This window comes from Apaloderma vittatum, unplaced genomic scaffold (assembly GCF_000703405.1).
Source record: "Apaloderma vittatum isolate BGI_N311 unplaced genomic scaffold, ASM70340v1 scaffold14124, whole genome shotgun sequence".
NCBI lineage: Eukaryota > Metazoa > Chordata > Aves > Trogoniformes > Trogonidae > Apaloderma > Apaloderma vittatum.
In genome coordinates this window covers 1-22,870 of record NW_009714437.1, presented here as the reverse complement: position 1 = coordinate 22,870, position 22,870 = coordinate 1, and the positions used below count along the sequence as shown (strand labels likewise).

General features: G+C 40.2%; 1 protein-coding gene across 1 annotated transcript; it reads right to left on the bottom strand.

The window, feature by feature from the left end:
- Positions 1-525: 525 nt before the first annotated feature.
- LOC104273439 (zinc finger protein 827-like) lies at positions 526-6,490 on the bottom strand (the record flags this gene model as incomplete). Its single annotated transcript, XM_009868778.1, has 2 exons — positions 526-698; positions 5,480-6,490. Coding segments are annotated over 2 exons (1,184 nt in total), but the record flags the coding sequence as incomplete, so codon positions are not given.
- Between the last annotated feature and the right edge of the window lie 16,380 nt (positions 6,491-22,870).

The window sequence follows — 22,870 nt, the reverse complement described above, 5'->3', positions numbered from 1 at the left end:
ATCCGTCATTCATTTTGGTTTGGATGCTTCACTGCTGAAGTGCCTGCAGTTAAAAACTACAGTAAGAAAAAAGTTAGGTAGAAAGTAGAAAGGTAGAAAGTACCAAAGAGACTCCCTGCTAGTGCTGGCCAGACTGGCATGCCCACTTAGCATGATGCCATGGCATACAGATATACTAGCTGGCATCCCAAAAAGCAGCACTGCTGTGTTTGCACAGTGTCACATCTCAGCTAACATCTCCACTTCTGGTGGTTCCAGGTCCAGAACTAAATCAGTCACAGACAGCTTCTGCTGCACCAAGCTAAAATAACAGAAGGCAGTTTCTACATTGCATAAAATGGGAAGGCAAACAAAAGGAAATAAAGTTCTTTTCTTTCTTTTTTTTTTATGGTCTCTTTCTTTAAATAAAGGCATCACTAGTAGTACAACTAGGGAAATTTCGTTCTTGAAATGCAAATGGTTTGTTATACTATTTTTTTGATTGATGATTCAAGTGTTTTGATTATCAACAAACACTTCTCTTACCTTCATGTGTGATTTGAGATTGTCCTTGCGTGCACAGCGAAATGGACAGAGTGGACACTGATGACTTTTCAAACCTGTATGAATCACCATGTGCCGTTTCCAGTAACTCTTCCTCTTGATAACTAAACCACAGATCGGACACTGGAAAGGTTTTCCTCCTTCTTCTTCTGAGGCTTAGCAGAAGGGGGGAAGAAAAAGAGAGGATCCTTTACAGCCACTTGTCGAGTACTTTCCCCTTGCAAACATACTCAAGATATCATTTTTCAATGCTAGAATTTCATCTGTAAAGAGACACATCAGTTAAACAACAGCATGTACCAGAAATTTCAGTTCCTCCCCCCTGCATATCCCTTTTTCCCTTAATCTAGTTATTCTGCCTCTAAGAAAGGTCACCATAATTTATAAAGGTTAATGTCCCAAACATCCTTTGCTAATCAGTAGGGGATGCTACTCTATCTCACCTGGTCCTAATGGTCCCTATAATTCAACTAAACTGAGATGGATCTCTCTCATAATCATCACTTTGCAGCTTCATTTCCTATCAAAGGCCAGTTGTAGTAGGATACGGAATATATGCTTAACTGTTAAAAAATGATCTATTTCCGTATCTGATGGTTAGCCAGCAGGAGAGTGAGATATAAAGCATAGAACAATTCATGATTTAACTGAAAAGCATGCTGATGTTGCATATCAGATATATTTATCTCCAGAAGTGAACGACTTCAGAACCCCTGTTGTTAAAACTGTTTAGTTAACAGCTCAAGCAGATGTTGCTGCAACTTCAGCCATCAGGGGTCTCTGGGCCGTGGGTTTCCTTCTGCTCCTCTAGCTGTCAGAACTTCAAATCTACTTCCTTCCTAAATGTTTGCACTCTGCTTTACCGCCCAATTCACCTAAAATAAGAAGAGGATTTGGTGGCATTTATCAGGCAAATATACTTAGTCTACTGAGCGTGGAACCATCGCAAGGTTGAAGGAAAGAGGAATTCCTCACTAATGACTTTACACGACTAACCATCCATTCATCCTCTCATCATGATTTCCTCTGCTTATTATAAAGAATGGTCTGGTATTACCATGGAATTGGAAGCTTTTTTTCCTCACTGTAAAAGACAGACTATCTTCAAATACCCAGAGCTCAATAACGTACATCCTGCTATTTAGAAATTCTCTCAGAATATTTAATCTCATTATTATCAGTTATTTCCTACTGATAAGGATACAGCAAACACCAAATTCCCTTGGTAAGGCACTAAATGATAACCTTCAGAAAAAAATTGTCATATCCTAAAAATATAATTCTTTCTATTAGGTAGGAAACAAAAACACTGTAATTCAACTGATTAGGCAGTCATTATGTAAGTACAAAAAAGGACACCTTGTCAAAACATGCACTTCAGCAAGTACAGAAATTCCTCTCATGAAATATTCTATCACACTCAACATATTATCTAATTGTTCTCCTCCCTGCACCTCTAAAGAGTAAGTCCAAACCAAGGCTATAAGTGCTTGTGTTTCAAGGTTTATGACATTTTTACTTACTTCATCATAAAAGGCAGGAGAAAGACAAACCACAGGGGAAAAAAAATATATATTTGTAGCATTTTTACCTATCATTACTTTTCCTTATATCTTACCCTCTGGTTATCATCACAAAGGATCCATAAAAGAAATGTATAACAAGATATTACCTATTTTTCACCCCATTAAAAATAAATCTGCAAACAAGATGGGTCAACAGTAATTTAGCACATTACAAAAAATGCAAAGAACCAAACTGAATGCTTGTGATGTCACCAACAGCAATGACAATTAATGGTAAACAGGAATTATGTCAATACTCTCCAAAGCTGAACCATGTTAGCTCTTTACTATCCTACACAAACTTTAGCATAACAAAGAAAATCATGGGCTTCAGCTTTCCTTCATATATATATTGATGTCTATTTTATGTCACATGGTGTCAGACAGTTGGAAGGAATGATGCCAGGGAGGAGAGAATCAGCCAGTGCTTCCCAAAGAACCTCCAGGAACAAAAGTGCAAGCATCACAGGCAGAAAGTCATACCACACAAGCATTCAGTCAGTAAAAGAAGGGTCTGCCACCCACCCTCTTCCAAAAATTACAGGAGAACTTTCATAGAGATCCCAGGATTCCTTTTAATGCTCATCCCAAACACGTGAACATTTTATAGAACTGGAAATATTAACAGATTGATAGAAAAGTTAGTCTTGTCTATACCACTTTACCATAACCTATGTGAGTCCACCAAATCTGACAGGCAGTTTCAGAAGTGACTATGCTCTGACAAGCCAGGGCTCCAGCTTCTTGCCCAAAATAATTCTGAGCAAATAGCTCAACATGGGGGCCAAAAGAGAATCAAGCATACTCTTGTTATTAACTTATTCCTCTTTCGGTATCCTCCATCTTTGCTGCTCCTTACTTCTTGACATCTAATTAATCTCACTGAGGATTGATCTCACAACCAAAGCTTGATGTTGCTGGTGGGTAAGTGAATGGGATTTGTAACAATAAAGCAAACTCACCGGTGCCTTAAAAGTCCAAAGTATGAGAGGGGAAAAAAAAACATTTCTCAAGCTATGCCTATTGGGAAAAGATGCATCTCTCTGGGAACAAGACAAAAACTGACATGTCTCAAGAAGCAACCAGACAGACACAAAAAGATAAAACATTATGAAAGGAAATACATTTTTTTTGCTTTTAGTGCCAAAAGGTCATAAGTGCAAAAGGAATCAAGAACATGTGACTTATTTTCATGGCAAATATACACACTCAGCTGCCCTACACAACTTCTACAAGAAGTGAAGTCTTCAATCAAAGGTCACTAAACAGTGACCTCTTTTTGAAGCCACATTTCTCTACAGCTGAAGGAATTAAGGAGACTGGCTTTTTACAATCAACATCCAGATATGCCAATAAACAACTTCATTTTTATTTTCAGTAGTTTAATTATTTAGAAAGGAAAAATTTCATAGCATATAAGAGCCTTAAAGAACTTTTGTTATGAACATTACACTAAAAAGTTTGCTTGATGCCAACTGGCATTGGCCCAGTGTGTATGAACTGAAAGGAAACACCCTTCCTCTTGGGATACTAGTCCCATATATTATAAAAAAATGAATAGTTGTTCCTTGCTAACCAAGGACCTGAGGCAGTTAGCCCCCATTGTTATCTTTTAGTAGCACAGGATGCTTGGGCCGTTGGCAAAGAGAGTAGTTGCTAGGAATTTGCTGCATCAGAGCTAGTTTATAAAGTGCCAGTACTACCAGCGCACTCGTTCACTGCTACAGAGCACTCCCCCAGTATAAACTGCACAGACAAATCCTGCAGTTTGTTAGTCAAACACAGAACCTCAATTTCACTACAACCGTTTATTTTTCTCCAGTAGAAACTTGCCATGTGTACAGCTTTGAATTAAACTAATAATTTCAAATAAATTTTAAACTTACTCCTTTTCTATATATTACTGTCTTTCTTATATGAAGGCCAGTCTTCATGGGGAAAGTTACATTACATTAACATCCAGTCACACTGGCGTAAACACCAATGTGGGTACTCCTATTCCCACATGAAAGAACCTTTTCTTGGTTTAGCTTATGTTACTCCAAAAAGAACTTCATCTAAACTAATGAAAACCTTAGGCCAGACCCATGCCAAGAATAGCTTGCCACTTTAATTGCCTTGGCAAAACATACCAGCAAAGCATTTGTAAAACACATGTAACCCAGAGCAAAACACTAGTATGAGCTCCACCTCACACTCCTCTCCCTCCTCTTCCGTGTGGGAATGAGCGTTTCTGTCCATCCAATAGCTTCTACCCTATGAGTTTTTACCAAGGGCTGCACAGGCACAGACCAGACCTCATCATATCCCTAAAGGAGGATATGATAACCCCAGAAAGAAGGCAGTGCAATCATACAGTGTCCATGTCAGGCTTCATGTCTGTACACTGGCTTGCTATACCTGTACAGTCAAGCTAGTACTCCTGACAAAAAGCAGCCTGATAAAGCTTTAATATAGTGAACCACTTTGTGCACCTTGTGAAGACAGCTGCCATGCTTCCTTCTCCCCTGCAGCAGAATGCCACTCCAGGGAGAACACTGACGACACCTGATGCTGTACGTTCTACCAGAAACATGAATCCATGATGTGAACTTTTTATAGAAAGAGATGAAAGAAACCTTATTTCTCTCTATTTTGAAGATGGATCATTTGAATTTCCCTGTATGGCTTGCCAGTTCTTGAAAACTTTTGTTACCAAGACTGTTCCTTCTTCTTCCCTGTAAGTCAGATTCCTTGACTGCCAAGAGCCAGAACCAGTGGAGAGAAGTCAGAAGTGTAATATGGTTCTTGCTGAACAAATTAGAGAAATGCAGTTTGGTTGGTTTTTTTGTTGTTAACAACAAAGGATTGTAAAATACTGAACTACTGCAGAAAATTTTAATGAAAAGTGGCAACATAATAATATACTCTGGTAAATTGGGACAGGGTAGTAAGCGATTACACAAAAGTCCATTTGTGACAGAGACAGCAGGAGGGAGAATTCTCCCTTGTCCATTATTTCAAAAGCAGTACTTTTGTACACGCTCAGTGATACCATGAGCTCCCTAACAGGGGTTCTTTGATATTCGCCATTAAATATTTTTGTGGACTTATTCTGAACTTGTTACAAGGGAGAAATACAATTGTGTGAAATAATAACCAAAAAAAAAGTATTGAACAGTACACTCAGATCTTTCAAATATGAAAACATTTGTGACAGTCTGTTCTTCAAGTGGTATTTTAAAAAGCTTTTCTATTGTTTACCTGAAGTACCTATTTCTTATTCTATACATGATACACGGAATCAAACCAAATCCAGACCCATTGAAGAGATGTTATATAAGCCTATAGCAAAACAAATACATCCTTAGTGGCTCAAACTGTATCCATACCTGTACTACTGGGTTTGGATGCTCTTCCCTTAGGGACTGGCAGTAACAGTAATTCCAAAGACTGTGGTGGAGTTGCTTTCTCTTGCTTCATCTCTGAAAGCTGCAGGGGATCCTCAGCAACCAGTGATTTCTTCTTCTCCGCCAACAGGGTGCCTGCAGCCCTTGCAGCAACCTCCTTGAGAAGGGCAGCAGAAGAGGTCATGGAAGCCAGAGAAAGGAAAGAACTAGCTGGAGGTGGGTGCTCCTGCCCAGGAGTCATGCTTCTTTCACTCACTTTCTTAGACAAAGCTGCTAACGTGGAGCTGGCTGACTGAGAACTAAAAGGTGATGAAAAGGATTCGAATCTTACAGGGTCTTCAGTCCTTGAAAGAGATTTATCCTGCAGAACGGCATTGGCTGCGGCTTTCAGTTTCAGGATAGCTGAATCAGGGGACAAACCACAGGTGGTGGTTGAGTTTGGCAGCCACTTACCTTGATTCCATATAAAGTGACTACCTGCATTGTATTGGTCACTTTGTTCCTGTTTCTCAGCAAGCTTTCTGGCAAGAACACTTAGCTGCTGGGCATGGTGAGCAGGTGGAGAGAAGGAGATATTTGAGCCAAGATTTACAGGAGACTCAACTCTGCCATTTACTGTAACAGCAGCATCCAGCTTGAGGGAACCAGCCTCCAGTAGCCGCCTCAGGTTACTACTCAGTGGCTTATTTGGACCAGGAGGTTCTTCTTCACACAGAGATGACACATCAGGAGAAAGGTGCTCTTTGCTCTGTAACGTGTCTCTTAGAGCCTCATTTTCAATGGATCCCAGCTCCGCTGTGTTGCTGCTAGGAGTTGCGCTTCCCAAAGAAGTATCTGGGGAGGTGGACTGCTCTTGGATTCTGTCCTCAAGAGACAGCTTAAAGTTCTCCTGGACTTCTCCATATGATGCTTCTGAAGGAGTTTCTGAAGAATTTCCAAACCAGCGTTCTTCTTCACTGAGTTCACTTTCCACTTCTTCCTGTCTGGTACCATCTGTGTGGAATCAAGAACCACAGTATTATTCACAAATCTGCATAAAGTAACTTCTTAGCACAAAGTATGCCTGGCCTCTGCATGGTCCTTGTGAATAGTCACCTAACACTCCCCTAAAGTACATGGACAAAATCATGACAAGCCAGTCATCTTTCAGTCAGCATAACTAAACCAGCTAAAACTACAACAATACACAATACATATCTGTACATTGCAAATATTTCATTATCGGTATAGTTTGCACCTCCTGCAAAAGATTACAAACTCTGTGGTATAACGCATGGATTTAACAGGCCCAGAAATTACTGGATACTTCTGTCTTTGTACAGCTAGCACAGGCACACCTTCAAAAGTGTGTGTCTCAAAGCAGCTTCTCAAAAGGTGTGTCTCAAAGTAGCTTCTTTCAGTGACTTTAAATCTCAGTCCAATCCTGCAGTGACCCCTATCTAAAACAAAATAAAATTTGCACTGATAATACATGGTTCATTCCTGAATAGCTGAAATGACTAGTACATGAATGCATCCTAAAGCTCTTACCTCCCCAGCTATTTGGGAAAAGAATATCATACACATAAAATTAATCTTTGGTTTTATTCCTATTATATAGACACTGCTTGCTTGCCATTTGCTTGTCCACTCTTCAATAATGCTAGTTTTAAAGACCACCCTAAATTGAACTTAGTTTAGCTGAAAAGAAAAGAAAGGGAAAAAAAAGAAAGAAAGAAAGAAAAAGAAAAAAATAGTGTTGGTCTCAATGCAGTTAGTCACATTTTCTCCTCTCTGGTAACGGCAACACATTCAGTCCCTCCTGAGACCTAACTGACAGTGTTTAAAGCACTATGACCCTGGATTGCTCTTCTTCCTGATAGGTATTCAAAGTCATATAGACGTGACCATGACTGTTTTTGCAGATCTTGCTGGCCAATCAGAATGTCGTTAAGAACAACAGCAATGCTAGAATTGAATTCATGTTATCTTCTCTTGCCAGATACCTCTCACATTTCTTCCTTTCAGAGTCAATGTCCCAAGTTACAAAAGAATCTTTGTAATCATACTACAGCAAAACAAAAGGTTCTAATATAACCCTCCACTGACATTCTGGAAATAAGCCTGCATGATATGCACTGTATCTACGATCATGTATTATTCCCAGATTCCCTATTTAATTCCAGCAAATTACAAAACTTGGAGAGAAGTTGATGAATAAAAACTTACTTATATTATTGCCAGCCAAAGGTATCATGAGTGTAGAGATACCAACATATACTATTAAAGGAAAGATTATTCCTATTGTTATACAGAATATGAGTAGACTCTCACAATAAGTTCCTCTTACTCAAAACCTTTTGAAAAAATATCAGCAATGTTAAGAGCCTACAATAAAAACACTCAGTTACGTTAGATTAATAATTCAAGCAGAAGAGGGCTAGCGTCTTTCCTTTTCAAAACAAAGGCCAAGCAAAACCTAAAGCATTTACCTAAAAATATTTTGATATTATCCAAGTTAACATCACAGACACAGCAAGATTAACAATGACACGTGCATAAAGACCAATACCATGCACATTCAAATAAAGAAGACAGATGCTAATAATTTGAGCCAGCTTTTATGCAGGTTACAGAAGAACTGAATATAGTCCCTTTTCACTCCATGAACGTTAAAAGTAACTTGAAGCATATCTGTATAGTTGGGTGGACTCAGATGAGAGATCCGTCCACTCACCCCATATCATCAGCAAGCTCTGAACTGGAAGTCAAAAAAGCATCTTACTGGCACCTTGCCTGAACCAATACACCAAGAGATCCTCTGGGACACAGCCTAGAGCTGACACCACTATACAGCTCCTAAGCCAGAGCTAGCCTGCATCCTACCACTTACATCCATGTGTCTGCTTACACTTGTCTGTGGTAAAACAAACCCTTCTCTCCCTTGCAAACCCCACTCTCTGTGTCTCTGCTCCCCATTCATAAATAGGAAAGGTGAATTGCATTTCCCTTGGCTCAGAAAGTGATCGAAAAAACTATGGTTTGAGAGATATTTAAGTGCAAACAGTTACAAGAGGCAGCAGGCTTCTGTTTCAGAGAAATCTTCAGCTTAGTAAACCCCTAAACTTCTTTGTTCCTTGATCTATACCTCAATTTTTAAATGTTACTATGTTTCCCAGTTGCACCCAGCCTTTAAAATAGCAGTTAAATAACACTGTTTTACAAATCTCTCAATCTTGTTCATTCTACTTGCACTGGAAAGGAATTCTTCATTCTCCGCTGCAGCAGTTTTTGCTCTAACCATAAAAGTAATGTCCCACATATATTTTCATTATCTATCCCTCTTCTCTAAAGCTGATATCTCAGGGAACACTCACAAGAGCTGAGAAACAGGACATTGGTATTTGAAGTTGCTAGTAAGGATGGAGGGAAAGAAATACATCTGCTACATCAGAGCTGCAATACAGCTTTCTTAGACAGTAAAACAACTACGTTATGCCTGGAACCAAAAAAAATAAGGTAGCAATAGCAACAGACACAGGGACCAGACAAGAATTGCCTTTCTTTATCCCAGCATGCACATTCTCCAATGGTCCTGCCTATATGAAGAGCAGCCACCAATTTTATTGACAGGGAATAGCTGGAGCGCAGTCATCTTCATTTAAAGGCTTGCTACCAAGTCCAGAATTTCCCTCCTCTTTGGGTAATGCAGTGAGAGCTCCCCCTCCCGTTGCTAATCTACCTGTAGCCACTCAAGCACTCAACTCTTCAAGCAGTCTCCATAACAATGGGAAAATTTCCTTTGCAGCATATGTCTATCCCAAAAGCCAGCTGGATTTTTTTTTTTCCCATCAGAGTAGTTTCTTCCTGTACCCAGAAATCAGACCTGTAACTGCTGACACAGTTCTAATTTTCCTCTTCTCAGTAATTCCCTCAGTTGCTGCAGCACCAAGTCCACTGTATTTTAAGGCTGTAAGGTTAATGCTGAAAAAGCCAGCATCAGTGTCTTATCATGAGCTCAGTCAAGCCTCCTTTTAAACAGTAGTGAATTGGTTTAGAAGCATAACGGTGAAGCCTGGCAATTTCACTTCTAAGCAAAGTTGCCATGCAAGCCCTTCAGGGCAGGATTTTAATTCACTATGACTTGTGAGCCTGGGAGCTTGAACAAGCTTGAGAACCCCAGGAGGAATCAACTCAATTCACCAACTTTCCTGTGATTTCAGATTAAATAAAACTTAGACCAGGTTTGTCTGAAACAGAAGCCAACTTCCAGATGTCTGTCAAGAAACTTCAGCTGTATTTCATACCTGTGGCAGAAGATCTGCATGACATGTTTTTCCATTCTCTCCCAACACAGCTAAGGAGATCCAGTGAGAAAGCCTTCAAAGTTAGGAATAGAAATGCAATACCACATTTAAATTTTTTCTCTCCAGCACAAACATACCATAGTTTGTTATTACAGAATTATTATGAACATTAAGCTACTGGTATTTCATTTCTACTGCAGACTGAAATGCTAAACATGGGTAAGAATTAACATGAAAGTTGCAAAGCAGGAAAAGATAACTTCAGAGCTACAGGCAAATTCTCACTGACTTCATTTGGAACAACACTTGACTGGTAATCCTACCAACTTTTACCAAGTAGCCACTAATCAATTTGCCTCTTATCAACATGATTCAAGAGTCAAGACCTGTCAATCCTTCTCTTTGCTGATTGCCATGGCAGTTCTGGAAGGAAAACTCGTTCCCAAATCACTTGCCACTGACAGAGAGGGCTAGTGGAAGTTACAGGTATCCTGCATGCTTCAGGACTTCCCCATCACACAGAACCCAAGAGCCTCACACAAGTACTTCCCACTCCTGTCAGCAATGACAAAAGACATCAATGTAGTGTTGGGTGAATGCTGCCACTGATGTAGCCCAATATCAAACAATTTCTGGCAAAGCCACAGATGTGTGCAGAAGCACTGTTTGAAGAAGTGCCAGTTTCCCTTGCTCACCCACTTATCTGCTTGTTTTCAAATGCGGAGAAGTTCTGTTTCCTCTTCAAGAGATCAGTTTGACAGACAAATCCTATTGATCCCAAAGCACATTATATTTTGCTATGTCAGCATCTGCCCTTTTACTTAAGAGTGGTGATTAGAATTTGACCCTGATATCAATAGAAACATAAACATTAACTTGCTGTCATAGGTTTGAGTCTGGTGTTTGGGTTGTTTTGTAAAAGCAGGGGTAGACTCACACAAAACTTCAAAAGCCTCCCCTCCACCCACAGGTAGGAGTTGGACCTGCCTCCGGTCAAGGCCAAGGCAATCAGTGCCTCTGCAATCAAGGTATTTAAGATGCGACCCCATTGTTCTATCTCTCTCTTTTGGTTTTGTCTTGTTTAGAGCTGTACTGTCTTTAATGTTGGGGAGTTTTTCTGTTGGAGGAGCGGGAGGTGGGAGGAGAACAAAGGAACATCACCTTGAGAAGAAAGAGGGGGAGCGGAACAGAAGGAGAAAGCTGCCGGAGCAGGACCTTTCTCCGTGGTGGCTGACATGGCAGGAAAGAGATTGCTTGCCAGTTGAGGGAATCGATTGCAGCAAGAATGTCCAGGATGCGTAGGTATGTGCAGAGCCCCATGCCAGAGCAGAGAGAGACTGAGCATCAGCGGGGAACGTGCTCAAAGCGATTTGTGGTCCTGAGGGACTCCCGAGGAGGAAGAATTGACTCCTGCGAGGTGGACGCCACGTAGCAGGAAGGAAAGACTGTAAGAATCCCTCTTTCGCAAGGAGGAGCTGCCATGGACAACAAGTAATGACCAGATGGACTGCAACCCCCAAGGCCTGCCCCTCTTGCACTGATGGGAGGAGGAGGTAGCCAGGAAGATGGGAGGAATGGGGGATGGGGTGAAGTGTATTTAAGTTTGGGTCATATTTATTGATGTATTCCTCTCACTATTCTACTTCGTAAATGGTGGTGGTGAATTACATCCATGTTTTTCTTCCCAAGTCGCTCTAGTTCTTTACTTATCATCTTAAATGGTAGATTATTACCCTCCCTATCCTTAATCTCAAACCCTTGAGCCTTTTTAGTTGAAATGGGGGATGAGGGGAGAAACGAGCTGAAGATGAAGTGCTTTTTGTCCCGGTTAGCTTGAACCACAATACTTGCCCAAACTACTTGTATTTGAAAACTAAAAAAGACAAACGTTTGTTGATTTATATACTGCGCCACCCAAATGCTGGAAACTTTAACTGTACCCAGCAGAACATACCCATACCATTCCTGAAAGTGGAAAGTGTGAGATGATCCACAGTTCCACTTTGTAGGATTTAGGAGTGGAAAAAAAATGAACGTAGTAGACTATATCTAGAAACAGTCTGTGCAGCACACAGACAAAGGAAGAGTCTCCAAGTTATGGCACTGAGTGACAGACATAGGCAGGGAAAACACAATTGAAAGAATACCATTCGGACCATCAGAGATTATCTGAGGAAAGGCTGCAGCTAAGGAACCCACCCCAAAGAGACTGACTTTTCATGTTAAGAGGGACAAAATTTCACTTTAATCATTCAGCACAATGAGCAAATTAAAGAACTTCAATACAGAATTAACATTGCAAATTCATATGCCAGAGTGATATGAAACATATGGAAATTGTAATTATGGGATTACAGAATGAAAATGAAAACAAATATAAAAGTAGGCAGAAGTCAAGTAATTTCAAAGAAATGCACAGGAAAATTGCTGATGAGATAAAGTAGGTAAGATTGCTCTAACTTAATCAGTTACACTTCAAGAAAAATCTGGGAATATACAGGACCAGAATTTAAAGGGATAGGAGAGCCAAACCTCATTTTTATTAACTTGTTACCAAATGTCTTGACCTATATAAGGATTTCAGATATGATCATTAAAGTTTGTGTCAATCTAAATAAGGTCACAATTGCATTGTTGGCTATTTGGCACCCAGATCATATTCTTAACTTGCTGCCGCAACAGCTTACCTTACTCCATCACTAATGCCTATCATAAACCATTCCCTGTATTATCTCATACTAAACACTCTATCTAGGTCCACTGAAAGAGCTAGGATTAAGTGATAGGAAACTGAGGAGCTCTGCAAAGATACCTAAAGAATTGAAAAGGGCTTGTTCAGCTTCAACAAAGAAGTAAGCCACCTATGAGGAGTTCTGAGGAAACACAGACTGACTCAGATGAGCAATCGGTTTTAGGCCAAGTAAATAGGCAGATGCATCAAAAATAAGGCAGAGACAACACCTGAGCAATCTAGAACTTGACTTCCTGTGACTTTTATCAAGAAGAGCAAGAAAAGGGGAGTGAATGAAGAGAATCAGCAGCTGAAAACTGAGAAGGCATGGACAACACTTAAGACGCTTGGACAAAGAAGAGGTGAGACATAGTATACTGGTGTGCTCGTATTTGGCCTCCAGCATAGCCTCTCATGTCCTACTCCTTCCTATCTGATTTCTTGAAACTCTCAAACAAGGATTAGGGATCAGACCAGAGGCCAAAATCTGGCAGTCCATTTCAGAATATCTTCTCTTTACAGGTGCTGTAACCCAGGTTCTGCCATGACTTATCATTAGCATCATATCCAGATAAGGGGAGTTTCCCATCACATGATGGCTGCAGGTTCTAGAAAAGAACACAGGCCCCCAACATCTCCATCTTAGTTCTGCAACAGTCAGCCAACTTACACCCTTTAAAACTGGAATACAGAAGGATGTTCACTTCCTTCAGCCAAATCCACCAAGAACCACTGGCACAGAAGCCTTGGAAACTGCCAGTCTGGTTTCTAGCCACCCTGGATAAAGCAGTTTTAGTGGAACACGGAAAGCAGAAGCCATACTGGAGAAGCTCCAGAATGAAATTAGAAGAAAGGAACTTGAAGTCCTAACTGCAAGCAGCACATTCAGTGAGAACTATCAGCCACAAAATTGTCACATCAGAATTTAGTGCAGACCAGATAATACAGAACCGAATAGAATGAAAGAGCTAAGGACTGAATAGACAACTTTAAGTAAACTATGTACACTGTTCAAACACATCGTTTTAGCAATGATAGAAAGTAATTACAAGAGATCACATGCTAATATCACAACACTTTGTAATTCACATCCTCTCTGTGTGTCAGCTTCACACAAACCCTCACTGGTTTCCCAACAGGGTACCACACAAAGCAGCATGCACAGGCCTGAAAACAGCATGCATACCTGGGAAGTCAGTTCTGTGGTATTCAATACAAATTTCTCAGTCTAGCTGCCTACAAACTATTCTTTGTGTATTCAGGCTGGTTTTTAAGTATTTCAATATAAAAAAATTTTAAAAAGAGTGAAAGTAATTTCTTTGGGCTGAACAACCTTTGCAGGTTCCCAGACCTGCCAGACCACGTGGATGTGTGTGATGTAGGACTACCTCAGAGAAGCTGGACACACTGTGCACTGACATCCCACAGGCTCCACCTCTGAAAAGCACTTACAGCCACATTTGATTAGACGATACATCCAGAGCAGCCGCTATGTTGATTTTCCCATAGGGATGCTCGCAAGAAAATCATGATTTTAATAAAGAGACAAAAGTCTGCCTTAATTCTTTTATTATATCAACAGCAGCAAATAAAACTTAAAAGTCATAGTTACATAAAGAGTCATGCGCTAGAGTGCCCTCAGTTCCCCGTTTTCCCTTCATGATTTCTGTGACCTATAATAAGTGACAGGAAGTCACTGTCCTCTTTGAGTGGAATTTCTGGCTTGCTCACTTATCAACGGGATGATTATTCAACTCTTGACCTCATCACAGAATGGTTTAGCAGTGTTGCTGGTGCTTGAACCAAATTTCTCTACTGCAGGCTGACCTAGAGAGAGCAGCACAGCTGCAAGAAGGAACTGCCAAAAAGCCATAGTTCTTCTGTTCTGTCCTTCTCCCCTGTGCTTAAGATGTGTGAAAATACTCACACAATTAGACAGGAAAAGAAGCCCTGTGTAGGACTCTGTATTTCATCTCCACATCTTCTAAAATAATGATTTTCCTAACTGGAGGGAAGGAGGAGAGGGAAAAAGAAAGGCACAGCTTTTAAAGACAAGGCATATATCCTCTACTTTTATCCCTAACTTAAAGTGATTTTGAAAAAATTCACTTATAAGAAACCCCCAGAATATTCACCTAGCAATTTCTCTAGCACTGCTTTTTCAAAAAAGGGCTCCAAGGCGAACAAGATTAGACAGAGTTAATTACCTCACAGTAACTGAAACCCTTCAAGGTGCTTTGCCCATACACACAAACAACTGTGAATGTGCAGAAGTACCACGCATGCAGGTTTGCCAACTGCTAGACAACCACAGAAGGTCAAAATGCATGTACCACACCTCAGCTTCCTCTCAAGGGCAGAATCCTGGTGTGATGGACTCCTCCAATGAAGAAGGAAGCAGGATAGATTACGGAAAAAGCTTGTCACAGATGACATGAAACTGCCTTTATTTCTTTTCCCTCAAAGGAAAATTTTGTGGTAGATGGAAAAGTGATACAGTGGCCTTTTACTTTTAGCCACAAGCCCCAGAATAAAAGGTGTCAGGTGGGTTTCCCTGCCTGCCAAAAAGATCCTTCTTTTACTAGTTAAGTCTCCACAGAAGAGGACAGGAATACACAGTTTCTCCTGAGGTGAACGGTCACTACTTGATGAAGGTTTTCAGGGCTGTTGTCAGACCACAAGATAGGACCTTATAGTGACAACAGGTCTGATCTCCCTCAAAACAAGTTCTTCGAAAGATAACTCCTAGTACAATGAATGCTTGATATCTTGCCTCCAAGAAAAATTAACTGTTCTTCTGGTCTAGGTAAGAGGTTACAGTTAGTTGTGAGATCAGAGTTTGAAGTGTTGCTTCTGCTGGGATGCAGAGATTTTAAGCACCAAATGAACAGGCATTGCCTTAGAGTATAATTAGAAAACACTGTTAAGATGATAAAAGCTCGAGATCAACAGAAGTGGTGGTCCTGTGCTCTCTCGTACATTTGCTCTGTTGCTTGTTTGACTGCTTGGTGAGCCAATTTCACTAATCTGACACAAATCTACTTACTCTGCCAAGAAATTGGAACAAAACTGACATGAAGGAGTCAGGAACGGAGAAGCACGAGAAGGAGCCAACAATCTGAGCCACCTATCTCCTGAGGTCTTTTGCAGTGCAAAGCATACCATATCTTGTAAAAAATGCCAGAGGATTCTCCCTCTCATCCCAAATCTGAACAATGTGCTATGCCTATGAGCTGGCCCTTGCAGTCACGATAGTCACAGGAGTCACTATCATGCAGGCTACTGTAGAGGCCTTATCTGGAATATCTGCAGCTGGATTGGCCACCACAGACTCTTCTGATACTAATTAAAAATTTTCTTTTCTATAATTGGTTGGCAGCATCTTCCTGGAAGAACAAAAGTCCTAAAGACCCAGAAATAATAGCTTAACAGTGAGGCCCAGTAATCAGCAACTCTGCTAAGTAGGTAAGCAGGGCAGTATGTCTTATAGCGTAATATATAACAAAGTTATATATGTACATGTACATATATACAGAATATGTATAATATTTGTCTCTACAATTTAGGATTTATCATAGAATGCGTTACACTGGAAGGTACCTTTAAAGGTCATCTAGGCCAACCCTCGTGCAATGAGCAGGGACACCTTTAACTAGACCAGGTTGCTCAGAGCCCCATCCAGCCTGACCTTGAACGTCTTCAGGGATGGAGCCTCCACCACCTCTCTGGGCAATCTGTTCCAGTGTTTCACCACCCTCATGGCGAAGAACTTCTTCATAATGTCTAATCTAAATCTACTCCACTCTAGTTTAAAACCAGTCTGTCTTCCTATTACTACAGGCCCTTGTAAATAGTCCCTCCCTATCTTTCCTGTGGGCCCCCTTCAGGTGTTGAAAGGCCAGTATAACATCTCCCTGGAGCCATTTCTTTGTTCTAGATGTATTTTGCCACTATTTGAAGCTCAGTGAGCTGAAGTACTTGAGCTGTGTGCATGAAATAGAACACACATGACCTTAGAAGAGGGAAATAATATTTGAAGACCATTTCTCAAGTGGTACGTAACAGAAGAGCAGCCTACACAAAAAGCTTTCATCAGCTGACTTGATCAATACCTAGAACTCCTGGAGAGAAGGTAGACAAAGAGTTGATTTTTAGGACTGAGGTTTTCAGAAGAAACAAATATTTCTGCAGTCAGCTTACACTGCAAAGGCTCACTAGTAGCCCCAAGATAGATTCATAAAGCACATAAAGTGTCAGTATAACAACAAAAATTATGTTCTTCACACAACATACTTTATGGTACTGATGTTGTTCTTGTAACACTTTAATGCAGACTGAGAAAATACCACAGTCAGGCTTACTGAAAGTTTCTTCCACAGGCCCTCATGAACATCCTATGATAACCTACAGATGAGTTTGGGTACACCTCTCATAAAGCACAAGATAGTGATCAGATCGATTTATACACTGAAGGAATATGGCCAACGGAAAACCTGAAGTCTGCACATTTAACACATCAAAGGAATACACCTCTTTTGCCTGATGAAAACAGAGAATATGATAAAACCATCTGGTATAAAACCAAACACTTTTCTAGCCAGCAACTTCTAAGTCAGATTCAAGTCCCATATCAGGAATTTCAGGTTTCCCTGGGTCTTTTAAAACCAGCTATGATATCAGATTAAGACTCTGACAGAATATTATAAATTTGAGGACAACCTAAATATGTGGAAAATCAACTGTTATTCCCATAGCTCTATACGAAATAGGAATCAGTTTTAAAAATCTTTGACGGTTCAAGTGGTCCATATGCAAGCCTACCCAGAGAGATTCCTTGCACCTGGAGTGGTAGTGTATCATTTACATCAGTGCATATTTACCATTGTGGGCTCACTTACATGTTAAGTTCAGTACAGTGATTAGAAATTCTGCCTTTCCTTAGTTACAATGAAGTTTAAAAACTCATTAAAATTATTCCTAGTTAGCCAAATATCATTTTGTTTGCTGATTTGTTTCACTTTAGATAGATGTCTATGGCAATGTCCTCTTGCAGTAAGAAAGTATCAAATACCAAAAGCTAATAGGAACACTGGCACCTCCAAAAATAAGAGGAGTTACACTTTATTAATAAACATTATTCTAGAGACTTCTATTATCCTTAGACCTATGTCTCAGCCTACTTCACAGAGGAGAAACATTTTTAAATTTCCCACCGTGGGCCTTCACTAGAAATGAAATCCCAAACAATTCTAGCAAACAATTTGGAAAAGCTGGCTACAACCAGAAGATCTCTAAATTAGGGAACTTAGTTTCCACTCCAGATCAAATTATTGTGGGAGATAATTACACGAATGCCAAATAGTCAGTATAGGAATCCATAATATTTTAAAGCCATCCTTGAATGACAATTAACTCCATGAACAAGAAAATACTTTATTCCTTTGTCAGGTCATTAATGAAATCTTCTCTGAAATGTTGCTTATGGAACACAGAACTAGCATCCTTATTAGGAAATTCTAAGCAGAAACACAAAACGGCCTTATCTTAAACATTGTCTGCAAACCAGAGGCTTAGTTACTCATTTCCAAATGGCTACTTGCTTTGCAGCAGTTAGATTCTAGGTCATAGTCTTGAATTGTATATTTGAGGCAGAAGACATCAAAATACAGATTTTTTTTTTTTCTGACAAGATCCCAGGCTGAATTGCAAAAGAAAGAGATAGAAGGAAGGAAAACCATGGTCAGACTAGACAATCATCATGAGCTCAAGCAATGAAATAACTCAGCACTCTCAATCTGTCCTCATACAGCTCTGTCTAGATGCTATGGAAGACAAAATCCAAACCCTTGGACAATTCTGCTTGAGAAAATGGAAAGTTCATTCTATGTTATTAGATATCTAAAACAAAAGAGCAGAGTAACAACTTTGGTTCTTTATATCCATCATCCTTTAAGAGGTAAGAGATTTCAAGAAAGGAGGTAGGCACGTGGGAATGATCATGGAACTAGACAAAAACTTGACCTATGACCTGAAATAAAAGGTTCAGAAATAAAGGAAATTTATCCATTTTCAGAGAGGTAAGCCTCTGCCTTGAACAGCTCAAGTAAGACCAGCAGAATTTCTTTCTCTGTACCCTACAAGGCTTTTTGGTGCTGTGATAATCAGTCTCCAAGACAAAGACTAAGTATAAGACATGGTTCAGAGGATCTATCTGCTGACTGAATGGCTCAAGGCATCTTAAAGTGATTATAGTATTCTTTTCTGTCAGTGGTATCTAGAAGGCTCTGGCAAAAACCAGAAGAAAACTGGGAGAAGCACCCTTAATGCTATCACTTTCATGTAGCAAGCACTTCTCAAGAATAGAAACCTCCACAGCAAAATGAAAAGGCATTAAGCATGAATAGTACAGTTTCTTATATCACATTTTGTATGATCTAGGTGCCAAAATACGCAGGAAAGCTTTGCTTTCTAATCTTCATTTAACTTCGTAACGAAATTGGTGGTCCATTCTATTTTGCATACCTATGTTCTCTGTTTTTGAGCTACATCTATCAACTGTCAGCTCTTAGTGCCTTCATCAGCTAGCAATTCATCTTAATTAAGGCCTGCACCTGACCTGCCACCTCCCCACAACTGGCTGCAGTGATAGCTGTCGCAACTCTTTACTGCGACAAAACGCATCTTCATTGCCTGAAATGCATTGCAAGCCTCAGCGCAGTCACAACCCCAGCAGCAGAAACTAGACATAAGAATCCTCACATGTTCCTCACAATTTACAGTGGCCCAGAAAAAAAGTGATCTGTGTATGCTATAGATTATTGTAACACTGATTTAACCTCAATACATGCAACTCATTTTAGTGTGGCCAGACACCTAAAACTGACAAGGACAGTACAGCAACATAATTTTAGTCACCCTTACAGTTGGAAAGGAAGCAGAAAAGAAGTTGCAAGTGTCAATTCAGCTAGCAAAAGGGGCTGACTAAAGTGAGAAAAGTGTTCAGACATGCCACTTTGTTGCATCGAAACAATTTGCAATGAAAACAAGTAACACTCTGATCACAATTGCAGTTTACCATTATGATCTACGAATCATTATAAGGTTAGAAAAAGTTCTCACATTACCTGAAACATTAACATTGATCTAAAAGCTGCAGGAAAAAGCCATAAATCACCTATGTTCTGAGCTGTGCTATACAGGGCAATTCCAAACTTTCCTGGGGGACAAACCACTGACCAAAAGGGTAATGGAGGCACCAAAACCACACTGGCTGATTACCCGCTCCTTCACCTATTCATTTCAAGGAGTTGCACTCATGTGCTGTACAAACCATATAGGATCATGCCCTTAAGCAATCCAGAGTAAATTTACCATAGCTACCACAATGTATCAGAAAAAAATGTCCGCTAAGGTTGATAAATCAGTCAATTACCTGCTTCCTTGACTTTCATTCTTGTGTAAATCTTTTCATTCTTACATTACCAGTACCTATGAGAAGAAAATCTGTCCATTGCCAAAAATAACTATTTAAATTACTAGCAAATCCTTAATTACTATAAACAGGATTACAACAGGCTTATTTTCAAAAGGTTTCTAAACACCAAAGCAATAGCTTCAGAAAATAAAGCTCCCTCACTGTCATTATTTGAGGGCACTGTCTCCATGTTTACCCTTGCTCTGTGCACGATTCTCAGCCTACTTGAATGCAACAGCAAGAGCACTTGCTGTCTCTCCATCGACACCCCCTGCATGACTGAGCATATACACAAGGCATGAAGTTCCCAGCGTCCCCTCAGCTCCTTCTGTTAAGCCCAAATCACCTTCTTCCCCAAGTCACACACTTCCCCAGCCCCTATAAATCTGGGAGAAATCATTAAAATATAGGAGAAGGTATAGATTGGCAAATCTACTGAAGCACCACAGTCTAAAGAACAGTCCAATCCTCACAGGTGCCAGGAGAGTATGGGAAAACCACAGAAGGCCATTGCTCTTGAAAGTGTTTAGACTCTAAATCAAACATCAAATCTATGCCAAGGCAGATGATCTCAGGTAAAATTTCCCTTTCCATACTTCCTCTTTCACTGGTAATAGCATGGTATTTCCAGAGAAGAACAGAAAATATCTGACCAATGACACAGAAGCTGAAACCAAAAGCATAATGATATACCATTTTTCTTAGGCTGTACACATTAAGTTATTAGATCCAAAGGACTGTGCAATAGATCCAGGTTCCTGTATCTCTTTAAAGGCATAGGCAAATTCTGGAATTGATAAGCAGAGAATTCCCACCAGAGTTTGTACTGAGACAGACTCAGGTAAGACCAGCATAGCTTCAATATTTGAGGAAAGCTCTTCAGAAGGTTTCAGCAGCACTGTAAAAACATACAGCAACACCCAGAACACATCTAGTTACTTCAAGGAGAATGTTTTCCATCTTTTTCCCACTTACCTCTGTTCCTTCAAGGGACAACTGCCATATAGATGCGTAACTTCAACCACTGCTACCTTGGTTTCCCTGAGAAGCCGTCAAGTGCATCTCTCCTACAGGACAGTCAATGTATAACACAAGCTCTCTTTCAGGTTGAAACTGTCTTTTTGCTGGGTCACAACAGCCTGCCTAGGACAGCAGGCTGACTCCCTGGCTTGTACTCCCACGCACTATGAAAATGCAACAAAGGAGAAGGAAACAATCTTTCCTTGCCTCTCTCATGCACAAGGTAATCCTTAAGAATACTTTTTGATGTCTAATGACTACTGTAGACAACAGAAGTCCAGGGACACTCAGGTGAAAGAGCAATCACAAGTCCTACACGAGAATACAGTATTTCTGATCTCCTTTCTCCATGACTACTGGCTCTTGTCGTGGATAAAACAAATGGCAACTGTCAGTTTTCTTCTTCTCTCCAATGGACTAAAGGCATGCTGTGTCTTCTCTTGAACCAGTTCCAAACAACTTCTCATTCTATTAACTTCTGAAACTGCCCGTAGACTTCAGGCAGTGACACTGATAAAGTAGTGATAGTATCAAAATGAAAAATGGATATTTCTCTACTTTCCTACCTTTCTAGTCTTCTCCAGCTGGTCTAGAAAATTTACCATAAATATTGACCGGCAAAACATGAAAAAAGGAGAAGAATTATCAGTGATAAAAGCTGTGATTATATGACAAGACATTTTGGAGAAAGAGAAAAAGGAAGAAAACTAGTCCTCATAAGTGTAGTAGTGCTATACAAGGATTAAAGCTGGAAAAACAGTTGTCTGTGAAGCTGTCCCAAAAGGTGTGAAGAATCTCTGAAGAGAATTTGCTGTTAAGCAACAGGAAAAAAAGAAAAAAAAAACAAGAACTCAAAAAAAGATGGAGATTTCATGTTTATAAACTGTCCTGCCAAGCCTTCAAACATCATACAACCCCAACAGCTCTGTTATTGCAGTCTAGAACTCTTGGACCCAAACCCATTCCAAGGAACACAGTTATAAATCACAGCACCAGTAAAATAGCAAGAGAAGAATTCTGTCTTGCCAGAGGGAGGTTTCATCTCCTGAGCATAAAGCCCAGGCTGGCTTCTAAGGAAGGAGGGAAGAACACAGCCTCTCTCCCTACCTCTCTCTCTCTTTACTGCTGCAGAAGGCTGGCTGGCTGCTCTTCAGATAAAGGACATATCAGAGTTTGTAAGAATCGTCAAAGAAGTGGTTGCATTTGTGTGTCTTGATGATATGATGCACTGTTTTATGTTCTGATCTATGCTTACTTTGTCTTTTTTGGTCAGCATATTATTTCCTTCTCTGAACACAAATAAGACATCTTTCCAACTGCCTCAGTGGCATTCTGGCAAAAGCAATTCATTCCACTCAATTCGGAAGAATCACTACCTCTATATATTCAATAATCCAGACACTCCTGTTCAGTTTACACACAGGGCCAAGTTCTCTCCTGTGTGACTTGTATTTGGCAAAAGAACACAGCATGAGCTTTTACAGCTCTCCAGTTCTCCTTAGTGTTTTCTAACCTTGACTCAGCCTGGAGACTGGCTCATCAACAGCAGTTGGAAATGGCTGTTAACTAGCAGTAAGTAGACCTGAGTACATTCCAGCTGCAGCTTCATCTCTGGCACCTTCCACCTCTGATTCACAGCCTATTCTAAGTTGCAGTGATATGAAGATGTATGGAAAACCAGTATTGTTTTTCCCCCTAGGAACATCCCCATGCAATGAGAATCCTCATTTGGGAAGGCCAAAGCAACTTCCATAACCTTTGCACCACCCTAGCAGCACAAGAGAGATCAGAGGAAGGCTTTGAAGCTGGCCCATTGCTGATAACAACATCAAGTCATAGAATCCTAGAATCATAGAATGGCC